At 38.2% G+C, this 18,314-nt stretch overlaps 1 protein-coding gene across 1 annotated transcript; it reads left to right on the top strand.

Annotated features, from left to right (window-relative positions):
• The first annotated feature begins 3,967 nt into the window (after window positions 1–3,967).
• On the top strand, window positions 3,968–10,121 carry mis18a (MIS18 kinetochore protein A). The gene is made up of 5 exons (XM_088922110.1): window positions 3,968–4,232; window positions 4,350–4,416; window positions 5,926–6,048; window positions 7,442–7,541; window positions 9,770–10,121. The coding sequence occupies exons 1-5, from the start codon at window positions 4,034–4,036 to the stop codon at window positions 9,839–9,841; spliced, it is 561 nt and encodes a 186-aa protein (XP_088778236.1). The 5' UTR covers window positions 3,968–4,033; the 3' UTR covers window positions 9,842–10,121.
• The last annotated feature ends 8,193 nt before the right edge of the window (window positions 10,122–18,314 follow it).

Genomic DNA, 18,314 nt, shown 5'->3' with positions numbered 1-18,314 from the left:
TTTGCTAATACATTACATTATGTTGCTCTGATCACAAAGCCTGGGTCATCTTTGCTTGTGTAGCAGAGTTCTGGTCCCTATTGTCTGCTTCGTGAACTTGGCTCTTATTTACAGATGAAATGTCCTGAGCAGCCAACTCTTCCCAACTTCAGGATAAACAGGATGTCAACGGAGACGTCTTTGAATTGGGATGCCTGTGCGAAAGAAAAAAAGCCTCTTATCAGCAGGAGCACCGGAGAGCATTTCTTTTTCATATTAACCTCTGGAGAAAATCTCAATCTAACATGCGCAATTTCTGCTGGCATTTTTTAGCACATTTTAGTTTCACCACTGTTTACTCCACTCTGCTGAATAGTAACCACTGAACGTTATTCAAAATGTGGATACAGTTGATTGTTAACTCTCTTATGTTTTTGTCCGGGAGTGTCTTGAAAGAAACTGTGATGCAGGATGTATAAAATTTAGGGTAGAGTTTCAAAACCCCTGTGGTTGTTGCTCTGACAATAGGAACTCCTTGTTTCATTTTATAGTGGCTGGGTGTGCAGTCCTGGTTCTGGGGGGAGCCAGTATATCTGTCAGTCTCTTCAAAATCTCCAGCACTCGAAGAACTGTTAGAAGCTGTTAAATTGGTTCTATTAAGTCAATAATAGGTTAAGAGTTGAGTTATAATGAAACTCTGCACAGACACTGGCCCTCCAGAGCCTGCTTTGGACAGCCCTGGTACAAATGTATTTTTCCCTGTGCAGGCCCAACCCCAGTCTTCTGGGAACTGAATGATTGCTACATTCTGTGATGACCTTGTCCTGGTCTTGAACCCTTACAGACACATCTGAAATTAACAGTAACACGTGACATGAAATGTCCTTTCCTCAGATTGTTTAAACCCTGTTTAAACTGTATTTCATGTTAAAAATTAGCTCTAGTTTATTTTGAAAATGAAATCGCAAAACCACTTTGCTGTATACAACGATGACTGCCTAAACATTCTGCGCTGTAATAATATTGATTCTTATGCAGATAATATTTAAAAGAACACGAAGTTTGCAAATTCTAGTTTTAGCTAAAAGCAATCATAGCATTACATTGTAAGCTACATACTCCTGCCTTTTAATTTGTTGTGCAGCAATTAAACTGTACTTGAGTGTGTTTGAAAACTAGGGCAGATCTTAAAAGTCTTTTTAATCCTCATATCATGATTACAGGTATGTTGACTATTGTCTACACCACTATATAGCCATAGCATATCAAAATAGTATTTTACTCCTTTTACCCTTACAAAACATCTTTTAAGTCCCAATAAAAAATAACATCCAGTGATGGACAGCGCATGCTTTGACAACACTTACTGTAAAGACACAGTGCCAGAACGGGCCATGTGCATCAGAATCAGACCGAGAAACACCACGAACGCAGCCAGTCCTATCCAGAACACAATGACAATGGAGTCTGAAAGAAAGTAGTTGACATCCGACTTAAGATTCTCATCGTTCCAGTTTCTTTAGAGTGTCTTTTTTTTTTTGTAAAGCTGTACTCACATTTGTTGAACTTCAACTGCTTTTCATCCACAATGACTGGATCCAAGTAGTCATAGTAATATTCCCAAACGTAATATGAGGTGTTGGTTTGGTTTGTCATTTCGAGAAGCGTTTGCAAGATTTTCAAAATCCCCTGCAGTAGCAAACCCTACTTCTGTGTCAGACCAATTCAGGATGTACTCCTTTCTGATGAGGGGTTTTAAAGGAAAAGACGAATAGAAGAATGAGAGGCCCAGCCTAGAGTTGGTGGGGGTGTTCTGAAGTCTGATTGGGTCAAATTCTTCAAGAGCAGGGCTGGATTAAAATGTTTTCTCTGCACAATGCTTGCAATAATTTAGTAACAGAAAAAGATCACATAAAAATAACAAACTTTGAAGTTTGCTCACACTCGTTATTTTATACTTTAGTTTTAGAATTGTGCATTTTTGCCTCCCAAGTTGAATGATTTATTTTTTTGCATGTTGTCGTTCTGTTTATGACAATTTACAAAATAATACACTGGTACATCATCCGAAAATCATCTGAAGCGACACTCATCTCCACATGCAAGCCCGTCTACCCCCCCCCCCCCCCCACGTGCATTGCATATTGTATTGCAGAAATATTTCAGTAAGTAATAAATTACATTCATCTAATTTCCGAATGCCGTTCCAATATAATACCCATACAACTGTCCATATAGTTTTTTTCTGTTTTCCAGCATTGTCTACAAGTTGTACAACTACAAGGTTAATGCAACAGTTGGAAAGTGTGCATGGCTCTACTCAGTACATTTGGATAAGGCAAGTGACATTTGGAAAACAAAAATGGATGACGTCAAGTAAATATTGCATAACTAATAAGGTTAAGGAGGTATCATATAGATAGATAAGACTTTATTAATCCCATAGGGAAATTGATGTGTTACAGCAGTCCAGCCCAAGACAAGCAAAAACAGACATCAGAATAGTTATAAAAACAAAAGACAAAATAAATATAAAATACCTAAATAATAATAGGTGTGTGCAAAATGTGATAGCCATAGTCACTGTCGAAACAATAAAATTATGTGCAGAATATGCATAAATTTATACAGACTGATTGTCCAAAAAGTAGAATGGAGCAAACATGCTGTCCATAGATGAGCAAATGAAGGGCTAACAGTCCGAGCCTAGGGCAGCGTTATACACCCTGACAGCCGCCGGGAAGAAAGACCTGCGGAAACGTTCCCTTGAACACCGTAGCTGGAGCAGTCTGCTGCTAGAAGTGCTCCGCTGCCCAATAACAGTCCCATGAAGCGGATGAGAGGCGTTGTTCATGATGGCTGTGAGCTTGGTCAGCATTCTTCTCTCAGCCACCACCTCCAGGGGGTCAAGGCTCTTCCCCAAAACAGAGCCAGCCTTCTTGATAAGTTTATTGAGCCTATTTGCGTCTTTTATCATAATGCTGCTGCCCCCGCACACAACAGCGTAGAAGATGGCCGCCGCCACGACTGATTCATAAAAAATGTGTAGCAGTGTTCCACACACACATAAAATAGGAACAAGTAAAGGTGTATGCCACGCTGAAAAGAGAAGAAAAACACACCCGAAGAAAGCTCCACAGCCGAAGCGTTTTCACCGTGGCATACACCTGCACCTGTTCCTTTGCACGCTGACGCGGCTACCTACTGTACTTGAACTATTATATAAAATAGTTAATCAAATTTACCCCGTAAAGACCCTTGTTGTGCAGAGATTTAAAATTAATGTAGATGATAACTGTGTATTTTGTGCAAGTAGCCCTGAAACCATACAACATTTATTTAGTTTAATCGTTTTTCATAAAGTGTAATCGTATTATAGTATGTATCACGATGTTATTGACATTGTGGCGCCCTCGCCTGGCGCTGAGGCCGAAGAGTGCCCGGCTGAGGTGCGCGGCGAAGGGCAGGATGGGAGGAGGAGCCGAAGGGTGGATTGAGGGCTACTGGCCAGCGCGGGTTGACCATCTGGTTCGGTTGTCATGCAAATAGTTATCCCTGGTTTACACCCTTTTATACCTGTACCCACTTAACAACCCTAAACATTGTAACGGTACCCCAAGTGACCCTAGTGTGTCATAACGTGATTAGGCAGTATCTTGTCTTCCGCTATCTTTTGATGCAATGCTGGCAATAAAGAGCAGTTTCCATTCTAAAAATACGTAATATAAATATAATATAAAATAGTAAAAAGCGCCTGAGCTCCTGTCTGCATCCGCTCCGACCCAGTCTCGCTACGATATGTTATATCTACTCTTGTTTGTATTGTATTTGTTTTTGTTTTTAACGTTAAAAAAGCGAGCGACTCAAAGAAAGGGGTGGGTCGGAACGTCACGTCATGCATATTCATTATTCTTAAGTCTACGCACATCATTATATACGGTCAAGTGTTGAAGAAGCGTGTTGCTGTTTTATCCAGCCTCCCTGGACGTATTTCCGTTTCCTTGCGCTGGGTTTTTCGTTTTTCGTCTTTCGTCGTAGTAGAAGTTCGAAAGTAATGGCGGGAAACAGTGACTTAAGTAGCCTTTTCCAGTCAATTAGTGACTTAGAGTATACGGCGCCGGAGGAGCGCATGTTGGACGAGGCGGAGAAAAATCTGCCCCCGGTTGTGTTCCTGTGTTTGAAGTGCAATACGCCTCTCGGAGACTCTCTCGGTTGGGTTGGAAACTTAGGAGATGATCACATACTACTAAAACGTAAGGAAACCCTTATGTTATGTGTCAGTAAAGCAATGTAAGGCATGCGTTTGCTTTATGCATTCGGTCTGTACCTCTTCTGCTTTATAAACTGTGTTTACTTCTGCATTGTGGCAGGCGCTACTGAAAATGTCTGTGTGAGTGAGGAGCACTATGTTTCCGGGACCCCAGACGAAAGAGGATGGTAGGAGTTTGATTTTTTTTTCTGTGTAATTGGGTTGGTGACACCCCCTTAGTGTACCCGCCACTCCTTTCAAAACTAAAACTTTAATACCTGGTTTGTTGTATACTGTGCAATGCAAAGAATTACAGCGACTGAAAGAATCTTACAAGGCGGCAGGACTTCTCCAGAAATGGGTGGGTGATTTTCTAAAAATTCAGACTTTGAGATGGCTGTCCTGCGACATTCGTACTTCCCGGGACATGAAATATCCCCATTCCAGTGTAATAATGATCTGTCCAGGCCTGACCAGCACGGTATGAGCATTATACCACTGTTCTTGCCATACAAACTTGCTTTGCATTGGCTACACGCAGCTGCAAAAGCCAATTTACTGTGCCAGATCACGTCAAAGTCTGAGATGCATTACATTACAGAGTCCTGCATGGTGGACAAACTATTTGTCGGTGTTGTGCAGTGTAATTCTGAGGTTAAATTAATAGCTCATGCACACATGGAGAAATGGGTGTGTAGCAGATAACAACTACACTTTCTCACCACAAACACAAAAACATGAGTTAATCTAGCAAAACATTCAAAGAAGAGTAGAATTTCTTCTGATTCAACATTGGCAAGAATTACTGCATTAAGTACAGGCAATTTTACACTGGATTTACACTGGATTCATAGCAATAGATGACATTCATAGTCATAGGTGTCATCAAGTGATCTGCTCTCCCATCAATTATAGTACTTCTCAACTGTAGTTCTGCTTTAAATGTCTTGGAGATAATACAAGACTTAAATAAAATGATTGTAAGATAAGATCACTTTATTTGCCATATACAACTTCTTGCATTAGGAATTTGTCTTTTCACGTACCCCAGCTTGCTCTCCATGAGTCACAAAGACATACAGACAGAGAGAGAGAAGCTTGGGGTCAGAGCGCAGGGTCAGCCATTTATACGACGCCCCTGAAGCAGCTGGGGTTAAGGGCCTTGCTCAGGGGCCCAATGGAGTGGGATTCCTCTGCCATCCGTGGGATATGAGCCGGCAACCTTCCAGCCACAGGCGTAGATCCTTAGCCACAGTGCCACCACTCTGGCCTGGTGTATTGTATTGTCTGGCTTGATTTAACAGGCTTTTTAACAACACCACTAATTTTTGCTTTACAAGCTTGCCTAGTTGAGGAACAACGATTTAACTAATGTATTGTGGTTTTAACACAGAACCACAGAAATATTACCAAAAGAGCCATATATAGTGTTCACAGTTCAAGTTCAAGTTAACTTGGCTTCTGTTGTTTAAAGCTTGAACTTTTGAAATGACGTATAGGGCACCATCTATATCCAGGCATTACTGGGATTATTATGATGGGTACCACACAAATGTCCCATCACTGTTTTATTCAGTACCTTACCTTCACACCTCCATAGAGCACACCTGGACCCGTGCTGGTTTTGAAGACTTCCTGTAGGTGCTCTGTTGTGGATCTTTCCCTTCCAGTCTGTCTCATTTATTTTTTACTTTCAGCCTGATCGCGAAGCTGACCTGTCGCAGCTGCTGTTGTCATCTTGGCAAGATATTCGTCTCTACGCCTAAATGTTTTGACTACAAGAGATTTCTGTACTGCCTGAAATGTGAAAATATTGAAAGGTATGGACATATCATAAGGCATATTTTTGTATTAATTACTGTTCAATTAGTTTGGCTTGATAGGGTTTAGAAATTTAAGTCTAAACATTGGAGGGAAGATATCAGGTTCCAGATGTTTTTTTTTAATTAAGTAAATTAGTATGAAAATCTTATCTGCAGTGACAGTGTGAAAGTATCCCCATTTATGCATCTGGGCATTGACTGCAGCAATTCAAGTCTAATATCTTGATTAGGTCCATTGGAAGTGTCTATCTTGGGATTTGAACAAACAACACTCTCGATTCCAGAGCCTAAACCACATAACACCACATGGTGCTCCTGAAATTTCATGATTATAAAAAAATCTAGTTCAAACAAATGTTTAACGGAACAATGAATTTTGATGCAGATGTGGTCGGTGTTCCAGTGCACCAAGTGCAATATCACTTATGTCCACCAGAGGATGCAAAATATACATTATGGTTTTATTCAGACAACATTTATCAAACAGGTGTATTTTAACCTGCCAGCATGCAGCGTTTGTGTTGTGTTTGGCAGTAGCCACACCAGAAGTTTCCTTGTTTGTGTGGTAGGGGTGGAGGCAGAGCTGAGATTGACAGAATCATTGGAGAAAGATATGCCCACAAAATCACTGTCTCTTGGAAAGTTTTGAGAAAGCTGGAGGAGAGGCAGATGTGTTCATTTATTTACCTGTGGAACATTTTATGCTTTACTGCAGGGCTTACACTAATTTCCTGGAGGGTCTCAGTGTCTTTTGTTTCTTGCTTTACCTGAGATCTCCATTATATAGTTATTAATAGTATAACTAATGTTCTAAACAGGCTCCACTGTGCTTTCTACATAACTGTGACTTTAATGAAGTGAATGTTTTGAGCAGTCAGCTGCAGTAGACCTAAAGAATAATCCTGTGTATCTAACTGAGCAAAATAATGAGGTTAATTGTTTAATTAAATGCTCAAGTATGAACAGAAAGAGAGCATGATAATCCGTATGTGGTTTCTTGTGTGTACATTCAAACAAAAACCTACCACCAGTTTAGTGTATACAGAGTTTTTCTTTAAAAAAATTTTAACATTCTGTTTTCCTTTTTGTTGCTTCCCATGACAAAGTTTCTGCTACAGTGAAATGTAACCCTGTCTGATTGATCCACCCGTAATGGCTGTTTCGAGAGCTGGGGTTTAACTTGTCATAAGTGTCACTGGCTCTGGTCTGAATCTCTTCCTGTGATCTCCTGCTTACTGCTAAGGTTGTCTCTTGGATTCATGAGATATTTGATTGCCTCTGGAAGTTCTTATAAAGGGTGAGGGAGGGGGTCCTATTTATTTTTAACCACTGGTATGGAAAATCCCTTCAAATCAGTTAAGAAGGATGTTACGTTTACTCTCTGTTCCAGCTATACGGTGGACTCCGGAACGGAGAAGTTGTGTCGTGATGAAGAGGATGAGCCTGTAACTCTGGAATATAAGATGGCGTTAAGAAATGAGATTGAGAAGGTAAATATTTCCAGAAGTGTGGACAAAAGATATAGACTAGCCAAAGCCCTTCATTCCATCTACAGTAATAGCTTATTAGGAGCGACTTGAAGTGTGAAGTTCCTTTTAGAGCAGAAATTGGTCTTCGTGTTGCATGCATTGAAAGTTTTTAAGCCTATTACAATGTAAACTTTGTGTAGAGCTCTGTATTATGTTACTAAAGAGAATATTGTTAGCTTTTATACAGACTAGTTTGTATGTTTGATTTTGGTTTTGGTCTGGGTACATTTGAGCCTGAATAAAATTACTCCAATCCTCTGTCTGGCATCGAGAGCATAGAGGTAGTTTGCAGACGTAACCAGTAGAGGGCACTGAAGGCAAGGCCTTGGCTGAATGAAAAATGTTTGTATAGTGAGAACCACAAGCTGTGGGACTGTTTGGTTTGGTGCTAAATACAAATTTTAATCTTTTTGTCTTCTGTGAACTGCAACATCTCTCAAACATGGCAGTGTTATTTGAAAGTATGCATCCGTTACGTGAGCTGTATCAAACTGGTGACTTCAGTCACCAGCATTTAGCCAGCAGCCATATCACCCTGCAACTCACAACTGGTAACCCACTGAAGTTAAGCAGGTGTGAGCCTGGTCAGTACCTGGATGAGAGACCTCCTGGGAAAAACTAAGGTTGCTGCTGGAAGAGGTGTTAGTGGGTCCAGCAGGGCTGTATTCTCACCCTGTGGCCTATGTGGGTCCTAATGCCCCAGTATAGTGATGGGGACACTATACTGTAAAACGAGCGCCGTCTTTCGGATGAGATGTAAAACCGAGGTCCTGACTCTCTGTGGTCATTAAAAATCCCAGGGTGTTTATCGATAAGAGTAGGGGTGTTTCCCTGGAATCCTGGCCAAATTTCCCATTGACCTTTACCAATCGTGGCCTCCTAATACTCCACATTTATGAACTGGCCTCATCACTCTGTTCTCCCCCCCACTAATAGCTGATGTGTGGTGAGCGTTCTGGCGCACTATGGCTGCTGTTGCGTCATCCATGTGGATGCTGGACATTGGTGGTGGTGGAGGGGAGTCCCCATTATCTGTAAAGCACTTTGAGTGGAGTGTCCAGAAAAGTGCTGTATAACTTTTTCCTTTCCTTGGTATTTAAATTCTGGGCAATGGAAATGTTAGGCTCCAGCTCCCCCGTGACCCTGTATCAGAAAAAGTAGTTGGAAGATGGATGGATCTGTTTGGCTCTGCTTTGATAGATTTATCCACATGTATTGACACATCACATTGCATGTGATTCATTTCTCAATACAATTATTTTTTTCTTCAAACCAGCCCAGAGCATCATAGGTGCTGGAAACCTGTATACTTCTTGTGGCACGTCATAAACCTAATACGAGGAGATACCATCATCTATCCACCCATTTTCTAACCACTTCATCCAGTTCAGGGCAGCCAGAGCCTATCCCGGCAAGCAGTAGGCGCAAGATGGAGTGCATCCTGGATGGGACATTAAACCATTTCAGGGCAGACACAGATACACATTCACGCCAGGGCCAATTTTCCCACAAGCCAATTAACCTACCAGTATGTTTCTGGAGTCTGGGAGGAAACCAGAGCACCTGGTGAAAACCCACTCAAACAAAAGGAGAATATACAAACTCTACGCAGATAGCTCCCAAGGTCTGGAATTGAACTTGGGCTCTAAAATGAGATACCTCCCTTTTTAAATGTTGCTAACAGAGTAAATATATCTATTCGAATCTCTAATATTGTTCAAAAGGATAATCTTGTCTACTTTTGCCCAGAAGAGAAAATGACATGTTCAAAGGGAGGTTAAAAATCATTAGGAAGAGAAGGATGAAAACAATTTAGCTTTTTTTCCAGTTGTACTGTAATTGGGTTTTTTTTGGTTCTCCTGTGGCTTAATCTCTGTAATAATTCACTTGAAGTCTAAATGGGACCTTTTATCCCACTGAAGAACACAAGATACTAGAAGCTTAAATTAATCAGATACATTCATGGTCTAAACACTTTATCAGAAAAAGGAATGCTGCTAAATGTTTAGTTATTCCAGCAATGTTTAAATAATATGTTCTGTATACATTTTACAATAATCCAAAGATCTAGGATCTTAAATATCTAATGAACTTTAAACAATAAATCAATACTTAAACTGTTTGCTTTGTATTATTCGTAAGCTTTGTTTTGGTTTGCAACTAAAATATTTTTTCTTCTGATTTGACAGGTCAAATCTGTTATTTTAACACTGGAGCAGAAGATATCAGAACTTGAAAGTAAATTTCAAAAAGATCTGTAATCCTGTTTCTGATTTCCAAGGTGAAATTGGGTGCAAAAGTTAGTTAACTATACCATGTAAAGTTTTAAAGCTTGTCTTTGTGTTTGTGAATCTGAGTTTAATAACTTACTGTTTTTGCATCTTTGTCTGGGTTCTGTTGAGCTTCAAGTTCTTATTTTTTTCTTACGTTCTTAATAAGAGTAGTTTCATTATTCTCTAAACAGATTGAATGCTGCCCATATAACTACTGGCTTTCCAAATGAGTTTGTTTCTGTTTAATAAATGTTGTCGGAATAAAAACCATTATGTATATTTTGTGAATTTGTGACTTCATAAAATGTTTTCCATGAAATAACTATTTTAGGGAATTAACTTCTCAGTTATTTGATGTAGGAGGTAAAGACAGTACTCAATACTTACATTCCATGGTATTTTACCACTTTTTAGAAAAAAGAAGCTCCAGGTTGTATGAAATCAAAATGAAACATTTAAACCCATTTTCTTATTTTAATTTAAATTCTGAAAATCTTGTAGTGCTCTCCAGATATTTATTCTCCCATGAAATGGGGAAAAAAATCATCCTGTAACTAGATTTTAAAAATGCTATTGTAATCAGAATATCATTGCACAGAGCCAAAGTCATATTTGTCAGAATTGAATTCCAGTATACACAAGGGTTACATTTTTCCTGCGTAATTAATCATTTAAATTTAAAAATGATTAAAAACCTACCTGCAGTGAAGTACTTGTCTATTGAAATGCCATGGAACTATAAGGATGTCCTCCTGTTTCCCTGGCGTAAAAAAAAACAACAACAACAAAACATTCAGGAATAGCATGCATCATCGTGGTTAAGGTCAGAGAGCATGTTTTTTTGATCTCCACAGATTTGAAAAGAATTCCTAAAAAGCGATAGTGTCCATTATTAAGACAGTTAAGGCTACTCTTATAGTGTCAAGGCTGCCAGGAAGTATCTCAACATTGCAGGGGATTTGATTTCAGTATGACAGTCAATGTCATGTTTGGTGTAAAAAAGATTAAGCTAATATCGAGCTCCCAAGAAGCTCAAGCTTGGCTGTAAACTGGACATTCTCACATGCATCCGAATTTCCTAAAGAATCGTGAACTGAAAATAATGTGATCTTAATCGCCAGATGTCAATCCTTTCAAACGGGAATTTAGTAATGCAGGTTTCAAAGGGTCTGAAGGCACTAGAGCAATTCTGCCTGGTGGAATGTTAAAAAAAAAAATGTTAAAGGAGGTGTCTTGTTAGTTTAATCCTTGCTGGGTTTTACAAAACAACTCCAGAGGTGTGAGTAAATGTGATTTTTGGAATTTCGTTGCTCAGTACAGTGCTTAAAATGTGACATTTTATTTTCACAACACCATTTTCGTTGTATGATCTTTATATTTAATGGGGGGTATGAATGAATAAATGTATGATAAAATATGGTGGGGCTACACATAATATTTTTCATCTTCTTGGTGTGATCAGCTCTGTGAATGTAACCCACTAAATTAGGTGATGTTTATTTCTACAAGAAAGTGTGAATTTAGGTAGCAAATGTATTTTTGCTGTATATACCTGGTTTTCTTTGTGGCCATTTCACAAAAAAACTCCACGCTATGCCTAAATAATATATACAGTACAGCTATTGTGCTTTGATCTTCAAAAGTTGGTTTTGATGTGCCTAATGATGTCTAAAATACATATCACTAATGATACATGTCTAAAATACATATGCTTTCAGATTTCCTCTCATTAAATGGCATAAATGTTTGGTGCCAGAAGAAACTTTATAATTTCTGTCTTGTGTGGTCTCCAAGGATTTCTTTTTTCTTTTGTCTTCAATTTTTCAAGAAACATTTTTTCTGACTGTGAAGAGAGCTCAGGGTGAACTGGTTTGTTTTGGTTAAGGTTTATTCCCCAGGCTAACTGAACACTTCTTTTTGTTTATGTCTATGCTTTACAGACCGATTTCACTGTTTAAAGGGTGTGATGGACATTAAGGAAATATATCTTTGAAAAATAATTTTAGACTTTTCCAGATAAATACTGGTCTCTTTGGAAATTAGTTTTTTTTTGTATTGAAAATTTTCTCATCAACCTGTTTTCTTTACTGTTCTTCATTTGTTTGACATAAACACTTGCAACACCATAACAACCGCATCCCACCTGAAATGGACTTTGTTTGGCAGTTGTGACCAATGGGAATCTTAACAGTCCAATCCCTGAAGTCCTACACAATGTCGGTCTTTAATATTTTTTTAATGATATATTTTAAATCCTCTTTGGTTAGAGTCTAATAATGTAGGCTTCATTTTAGCTCAACAGCTTCACTAAACCTATAGAAACAGAAAAATAAAGATATAGACCAACCACAAAGCTGTATCTAAGGACCCCTGATAATGAATTGCATGTGCTGTAGGTATTACTGTGATGTCATTGCAAGTCAGTGCTCTTATTCATTTTGCCTGCAGACATCTGTGATCCAGCTTTCATAGCAGTTAATCTCCTAGGCCCCTGCTTTTTACACAAAGTACGTCATTTGTTTACGAGGACCACGAGGCCTTGTTGTTTTTCCCTTGACAGGAGCAGGGTCACCAGCAACAGTGTCTTTTGTGAATTGTTTATGACTCAGATTTCTCAAAAGGGTAGGTAAACAACTAACTGTTACCAGAAAGGCACTTTCAGGGTCTTACCTGGGAAGAGTGTTAGGTCTGAGAGAGCACGAGTGGGCTCACTCCTCTGACCTAACCTGGGGGCGGAGCAGTGGCTCTGTGGCTAAGGATCTGCGCCTGTGGCAGGAAGGTTACCGGTTCAAATCCTGCGGCTGGCAGAGGAATCTCTTGGGCCCCTGAGCAAGGCCCTTAACCCTAACTGCTCCAGGGACACCGTATAAATGGCTGACCCATGCGCTCTGACCCCCAGATTCTCTCCATATCTGTGTGTCTCATGGAGAGCAAGCTGGGGTATGCGAAAAGACAAATTCCTAATGCAAGAAATTGTATATGGCTAATAAAGTGATGTTATCTTATCTTAACCTGGGAAGAGTGTAAGGTCTGAGAGAGCACGAGTGGGCTCACTCCCCTGACCTAACCTGGAAAGAGTGTGAGGCAGGTCTGAGAGAGCTCAGGTGCTCTCACTATTGAACAGAATGCTAGGATTTTGCAGGGCCACCGAGGAAACAACAAGCTTGAGCTGCTGGTCTCATGGGTATTGATATTGTTGTTTGGGGGGCTTATTTATTTTGTACCACAGTAACTCTATGACATTGAGCAGGCTCCAGAGGGCTGTGCCTTTTGTGGGAGGCTTGTCCCAGATGCAGCTCTGCTCATGACTTCCTGCCTTCATCCCCTGTATAAAAGGATGTCCTTGAAGACATACTCTGAAGAGGTGTGTTCATCATCACTTTTAAAAAGAGAAAGCACGGGCGCAGTTTATTTCTGTGTGGCTGTTTTCAAAAGAGCGTGGAGGAAGCCCAAAAGTTATCTGTTTGGACAGAGCAATCAAGGAAAAAAAAGTCCTTGTTCCTTTCAGTTCACTGCTTTAGTAAAGCGCTTGATTTTAACTCAGTAGCTCAGTCGGCAATGTTTGGGATCTGAAATGAGTTAGAAGTACCAATTTAAGTCACTCAGGAAGAGTGGCAGATTAAGTTAACTAAGTTAACATCAGATCTGTGCATCATCTGTCGAACACTCAGGTTGACATGAATAGCTGATACTAATTTCATAGTATCAAAGTAACAAATTCTGGCACTGTGTTATGTTTTATACAGAAAAAAACAGTGATAATACTTTGTGTTAATTTTATTCCCATTTTCTGTGATTTCTTAAGGAGTCTATTTTGGAAAAAAAACTAATGAGATCCATTAGATTAGACAGGAGTAATGCGTTTCTTTTGTGCATCTCTATATTTCCCAAAACAAATGAAATTATTTGTAAGAAAATAAACTATTTTGTTTTGACATTTGTTGAAATCTGTTGCTTTTACTATTTTCCTAATTTTTTAAATGTTTTCAAGATGTTTTACATAACACATCCTAGTGTGATTGAAAGCTACATATATTGAAAATATATATTTTGTCCATGTCCCCATCTCATGGTTGTGAACTGGAGCGTTTCTCTTTAAACATACTGTGTGCAGAATGTACTTAACCGTTTATGAACATAAAACAGTAGAGAGAAAGCATTTAAGGAGCATAAATTTCCATACATTTCAGTTTGTATAATTATGGAATAGCATATAGTTTACTTTATCTACTTAATTTATTTGCTTATCATAACAGCTCCTCTATTTATATTAATCAGAATTGTCTAGCAATAGTCATGCATTGTTTTACAGAATGAAAATAATTGAATGTGTTGTTTTATATAGAATTTGATTACATAAAGTGAGTTCCTTCATTAACACCCTTTGTTCATCTTACAAAAATACTAAGCAATGGTCTTTTTTTCTCCTGAAACCAAAGCAGGAAAAGGGATTAATCTAGATTTGTGTCCTAATCCTGAACAGATTGACATGGGTCGGAGACTCATGAACAAAGAGAGTGGCCTGTCCCTCATATGAGAGTCATAACAGACTAACAATGTTTATCTCACAAAAAGCCTGTTTATCACACCCAGACTGTCTTCTAAATCCTCAGATACAGAGCCATGTATTGGTCAGTGCTGGTTGGTCAGTGGTTTAGCTTTTAATTTTCTGTTTTTCTTTCCCAAAGTTAATATCCGCAAGTATTAAAAATGGGTGAGGGTTCTTTATTTATTTTTTGATGGTTTTGGACTTTGTTTAGGTCATCTTTCCTTCTAGTTTGGTGATTTTTGTTTACACTGTTGGATTGTTTGTTTATTGTTCGATGCCTGAGGACTTGGGTTAAATTCACCCTCTCCACATCCTCATTCATATCTGTTGTTCAGTGTCAGGTGTACCTGTTTTCGCTACCTTCTAGATTTTGAATTTTAGGTCTGAAGAAATTATATTAAATTAAAATTTAATTGTATTATATTATATTACAGAGTCTGTAATAGTGAATTCTTTTTATAATAATATTACAATATTACAATACAGATTTTTATATAGTAAGCCGCCGAATATAAAACTGAACTGAAAAGTCTTCTATTTGTACTTTAAGAAAATTAAGCCAGTACTCCTTGTATGCCCGTATATTAATGTACTATTTAGGTTTTCTCATTTATTGTTTTGTATATTTGATTCAGCTGTGTGCAGTTTCTGGGAGCCTCTGGTATAATGCCATCTGCTGTCTCCAGTCTCTTCGAAGGCTAATTTGCAGGTCAGTCCAGATACGGTTTTTATTCTCACAGAACCACTTTAGCTGACACATCACAAAGCAACAGCTGACAGCCAATGCATCTCAATGACATCCATGTGCTCATTTTGTCAAGGGTCTCTTAAAAAGCCACCAATTCAATCTGGCCTGAGGGGAGCGATCTCCAACTGCTTTAGCAAAACTTTTTGCAAATATTTGGAAAATGTGTTTTGATCTGTCTTCATGTCACAAATTCAATTCAGCCATTTTTAATTTTTAATAGCAATTGTTTTGAAAACAATCTCAAACTACAATAAGTCCTATCATGTAAGTCTACAAGGCATTTATTTATTGTTGCATTATCCTCTGAATGTTTTCTGCTCCTTGTTTATCTTGGATAAATCTTATTACGTGCAGAAAGAAGCGACAAACTATATTGGTACTTGCTATAGAAAGAGTCACCTTTTACACCTTGTAAATTTATTTTAGATGTCATTGCCAAGAAAAAGGATACTATACGGACTTAGATTCCCAATTTATATGTATATGACACAGACACATAATAAATAGGCAGTATAACAAGAGTTTACACTTTAATATGACCAGCTATGAAATTATAATTTTACATCTGTTAAACTGTATCACGCTTATAAAACTAAAGAATATTCTAACAAATTCTGACAAAATAATTACAATGCATTCTTACTTTTTGCAGACAAAAGTAAGATTTGTCAGAAATCATTAGGCAGTTCTTTCAAATTAAAGCTATATGCTGTGAATATCCAAAATGTCTACTCTAGAGCCCATTTTAATTCAAAACCATTTAGTCACAAGGAGAAAACAGTGGTTCCCTTCATGTGGGGCCAGGCTTAGTAGGTGTTTTAAAATGACCATACAGTATATTTAAACAAAAGGCTCTGTTCTTTTGCTGTTAATCCTAGCTCCCACTCGTTGATTTTCATCGCTCGTGTCTACAGATTTAAAGAGGGTGGGATTTTGGAAAACACTTGTTTTTGTCAGTGAGATTTTCTCCTGTCTGAGGAAAGCCCATTGTACAGTTATGCTTTGAATTTATAATATAGAACAGATTAGAGGCAAGATTAGGAGCAAACCTGTTATCGCCTGTGTTTACAGCTGTTCAGCAGAGAGCACATGTTGCTTTAGACAGAAACGTGATACCTGAAATCCAAGGAACAATTGCTGGCACAAATACTGTATGATCTGGTTATACTATGCAGATTAAGAAATTACTTTATTGAAATTCTTGGCTTTTGTAATGGGAGCTCTTTTTTGTTCTCCCATTGTATGGATTCGTTTTGAGCACTTTAAAATACTATCCTGCAAAAGTAAACAAGTCATTAAAACAAATTATGTCACAAAACAGAAACAAAAGTTACTGATACCATCTGATACTGCCTTCCTAACCTGATCTGAAGCAGCATTTAATCTTTTTCCTGGGTTGATGAAGATGTAAAGTACAATGATCATAATAGACCATCTTCAGACACTGTTGTAAGACCTTTGGAAGGGTATTCAACACTTTGCAAAAGAAACTTTTTCACTTAGCAAGACTAGAATAAGTCAGTTTCTTCATATAAGTTCCTTTTATTTTTTGTTCTAATGAAAAAATAAACTTCTTTTGGCAAAACAATGCCTTTACAATTGCATTTGCTACTGGAATCGCCTGAGTTATATGGGGGAAAATATTGGACAGCCTTTCCCAGTACATTAATTTGAATGTTTCCTATCTCAGGCATGGGGCTGCATAATCATTGTGCCCATGTCCACAAGGTGCACTGAAGATTATTACTGGAGATCTAAGGTTTGTATTTCCCAAACTCCTCCTCCTCCTGGCTGCATTATTTTTTACTCAGATTAGATCATTGCCTTCTAAGGCCCCCTTGTAGACAGCCAAAGCACTACAGTTCATCGCAAACACACACATTGGTTTGTCATTCCAAAAGCTTCCACTCCCTTTGCACTTGTAATACTCTGCAGGCAACCTTCTTTGGTGCTACAATTATTCTAGATGCTCCTCTCCAACACCATCATTCCAAACCCTACAAATTATGTTTAAGCACTCCAAGATTGTTTTCTGTAAGCTTGGATGGTTATTATAAAATCTTCTGGGCTTCAAGATAACCCATTTTTGGAATTGTGATTTCTGACATTAGGTAGTCCTGGTCTGACCAAATTTTAACCCGCTGGCCAACAGCAAATTCCAGACCCAGCACATGATAACTGGTTTGAACTGTAAATCATGAAGGTACTGTCAACAAACAGCTGTATTCACATACTGGGTCTGTCACCTCTGACTAGTACAGTAGATTAGTCCAATTATTTAATCTGACTGCTAGATATGCTCTGAATGAAAGTATTCCAGTGAGAAGACACCCATATCATTATTTATTCTTTCTCAGCATAAAAATATTTTTTAAACTTCTGGCATTTGCAGTACAGAAAAAAGGTTCAAAGTATTATTTTTGTTAGCAAGGCTACTTGATTAATTATAATTGTGAATGCTTTGTTTTTTTCCTTGTGTACAAATCTCATTCCCTGTAGAATTATTTAGGGAACAAAAACTATCCAAGTTATGAAAAAAGAATCATTTAGAGTAACAAAAAGTTATAGTCACAGCAAGACTGAATGATGCAGGGACAGATTTGGTCACCTGAAAAGGTTATAAACTGTATTAAAAAGCAATACAAGATTATGGAATTATTAAGCATGTTTCTCACCATAGAAGACAGTAATAGTAGAGACAGAAGAAAACTCAGGATGGACCAAATTACCTTAGGAACAAGTAATAGGTTTATTCCATGCTGAAAAGAGAAATCACAATTCCAAAAATGGGTTATCTTGAAACCCAGAAGATTTTATAATAACCATGCTCTTTTCAGCATGAAATAAACCTATTACTTGTTCCTTTGCAGCTTACACATGCTGACGCAGCTACCCACCCAAATTACCTTAGGTTTACAATACTATATGTAGTACTAATACATACTGTTATTTCAACTGAAAGGGTGTACCAGACTGTGTTTGAGAGAAACATATTTTGGGTTTACAGATATGAATATGTAATTGACAATATCTGTGCACGATGCAATGGACACATTGATTCTTCAGCTTTCTGATAAAGTTGATTCTAATACAGCATTGTGCTTCATTTAGAGCACGTGAGCGTGTAATTTCAGGTAAATATGTTACCAGTAATATTTTTAAAA

Source organism: Atractosteus spatula, chromosome 7 (assembly GCF_055471065.1).
Source record: "Atractosteus spatula isolate fAtrSpa1 chromosome 7, fAtrSpa1.hap1, whole genome shotgun sequence".
Lineage (NCBI taxonomy): Eukaryota > Metazoa > Chordata > Actinopteri > Semionotiformes > Lepisosteidae > Atractosteus > Atractosteus spatula.
The sequence above is the reverse complement of the archived record's forward strand: the minus strand, read 5'-3'. Positions and strand labels throughout refer to the sequence as shown.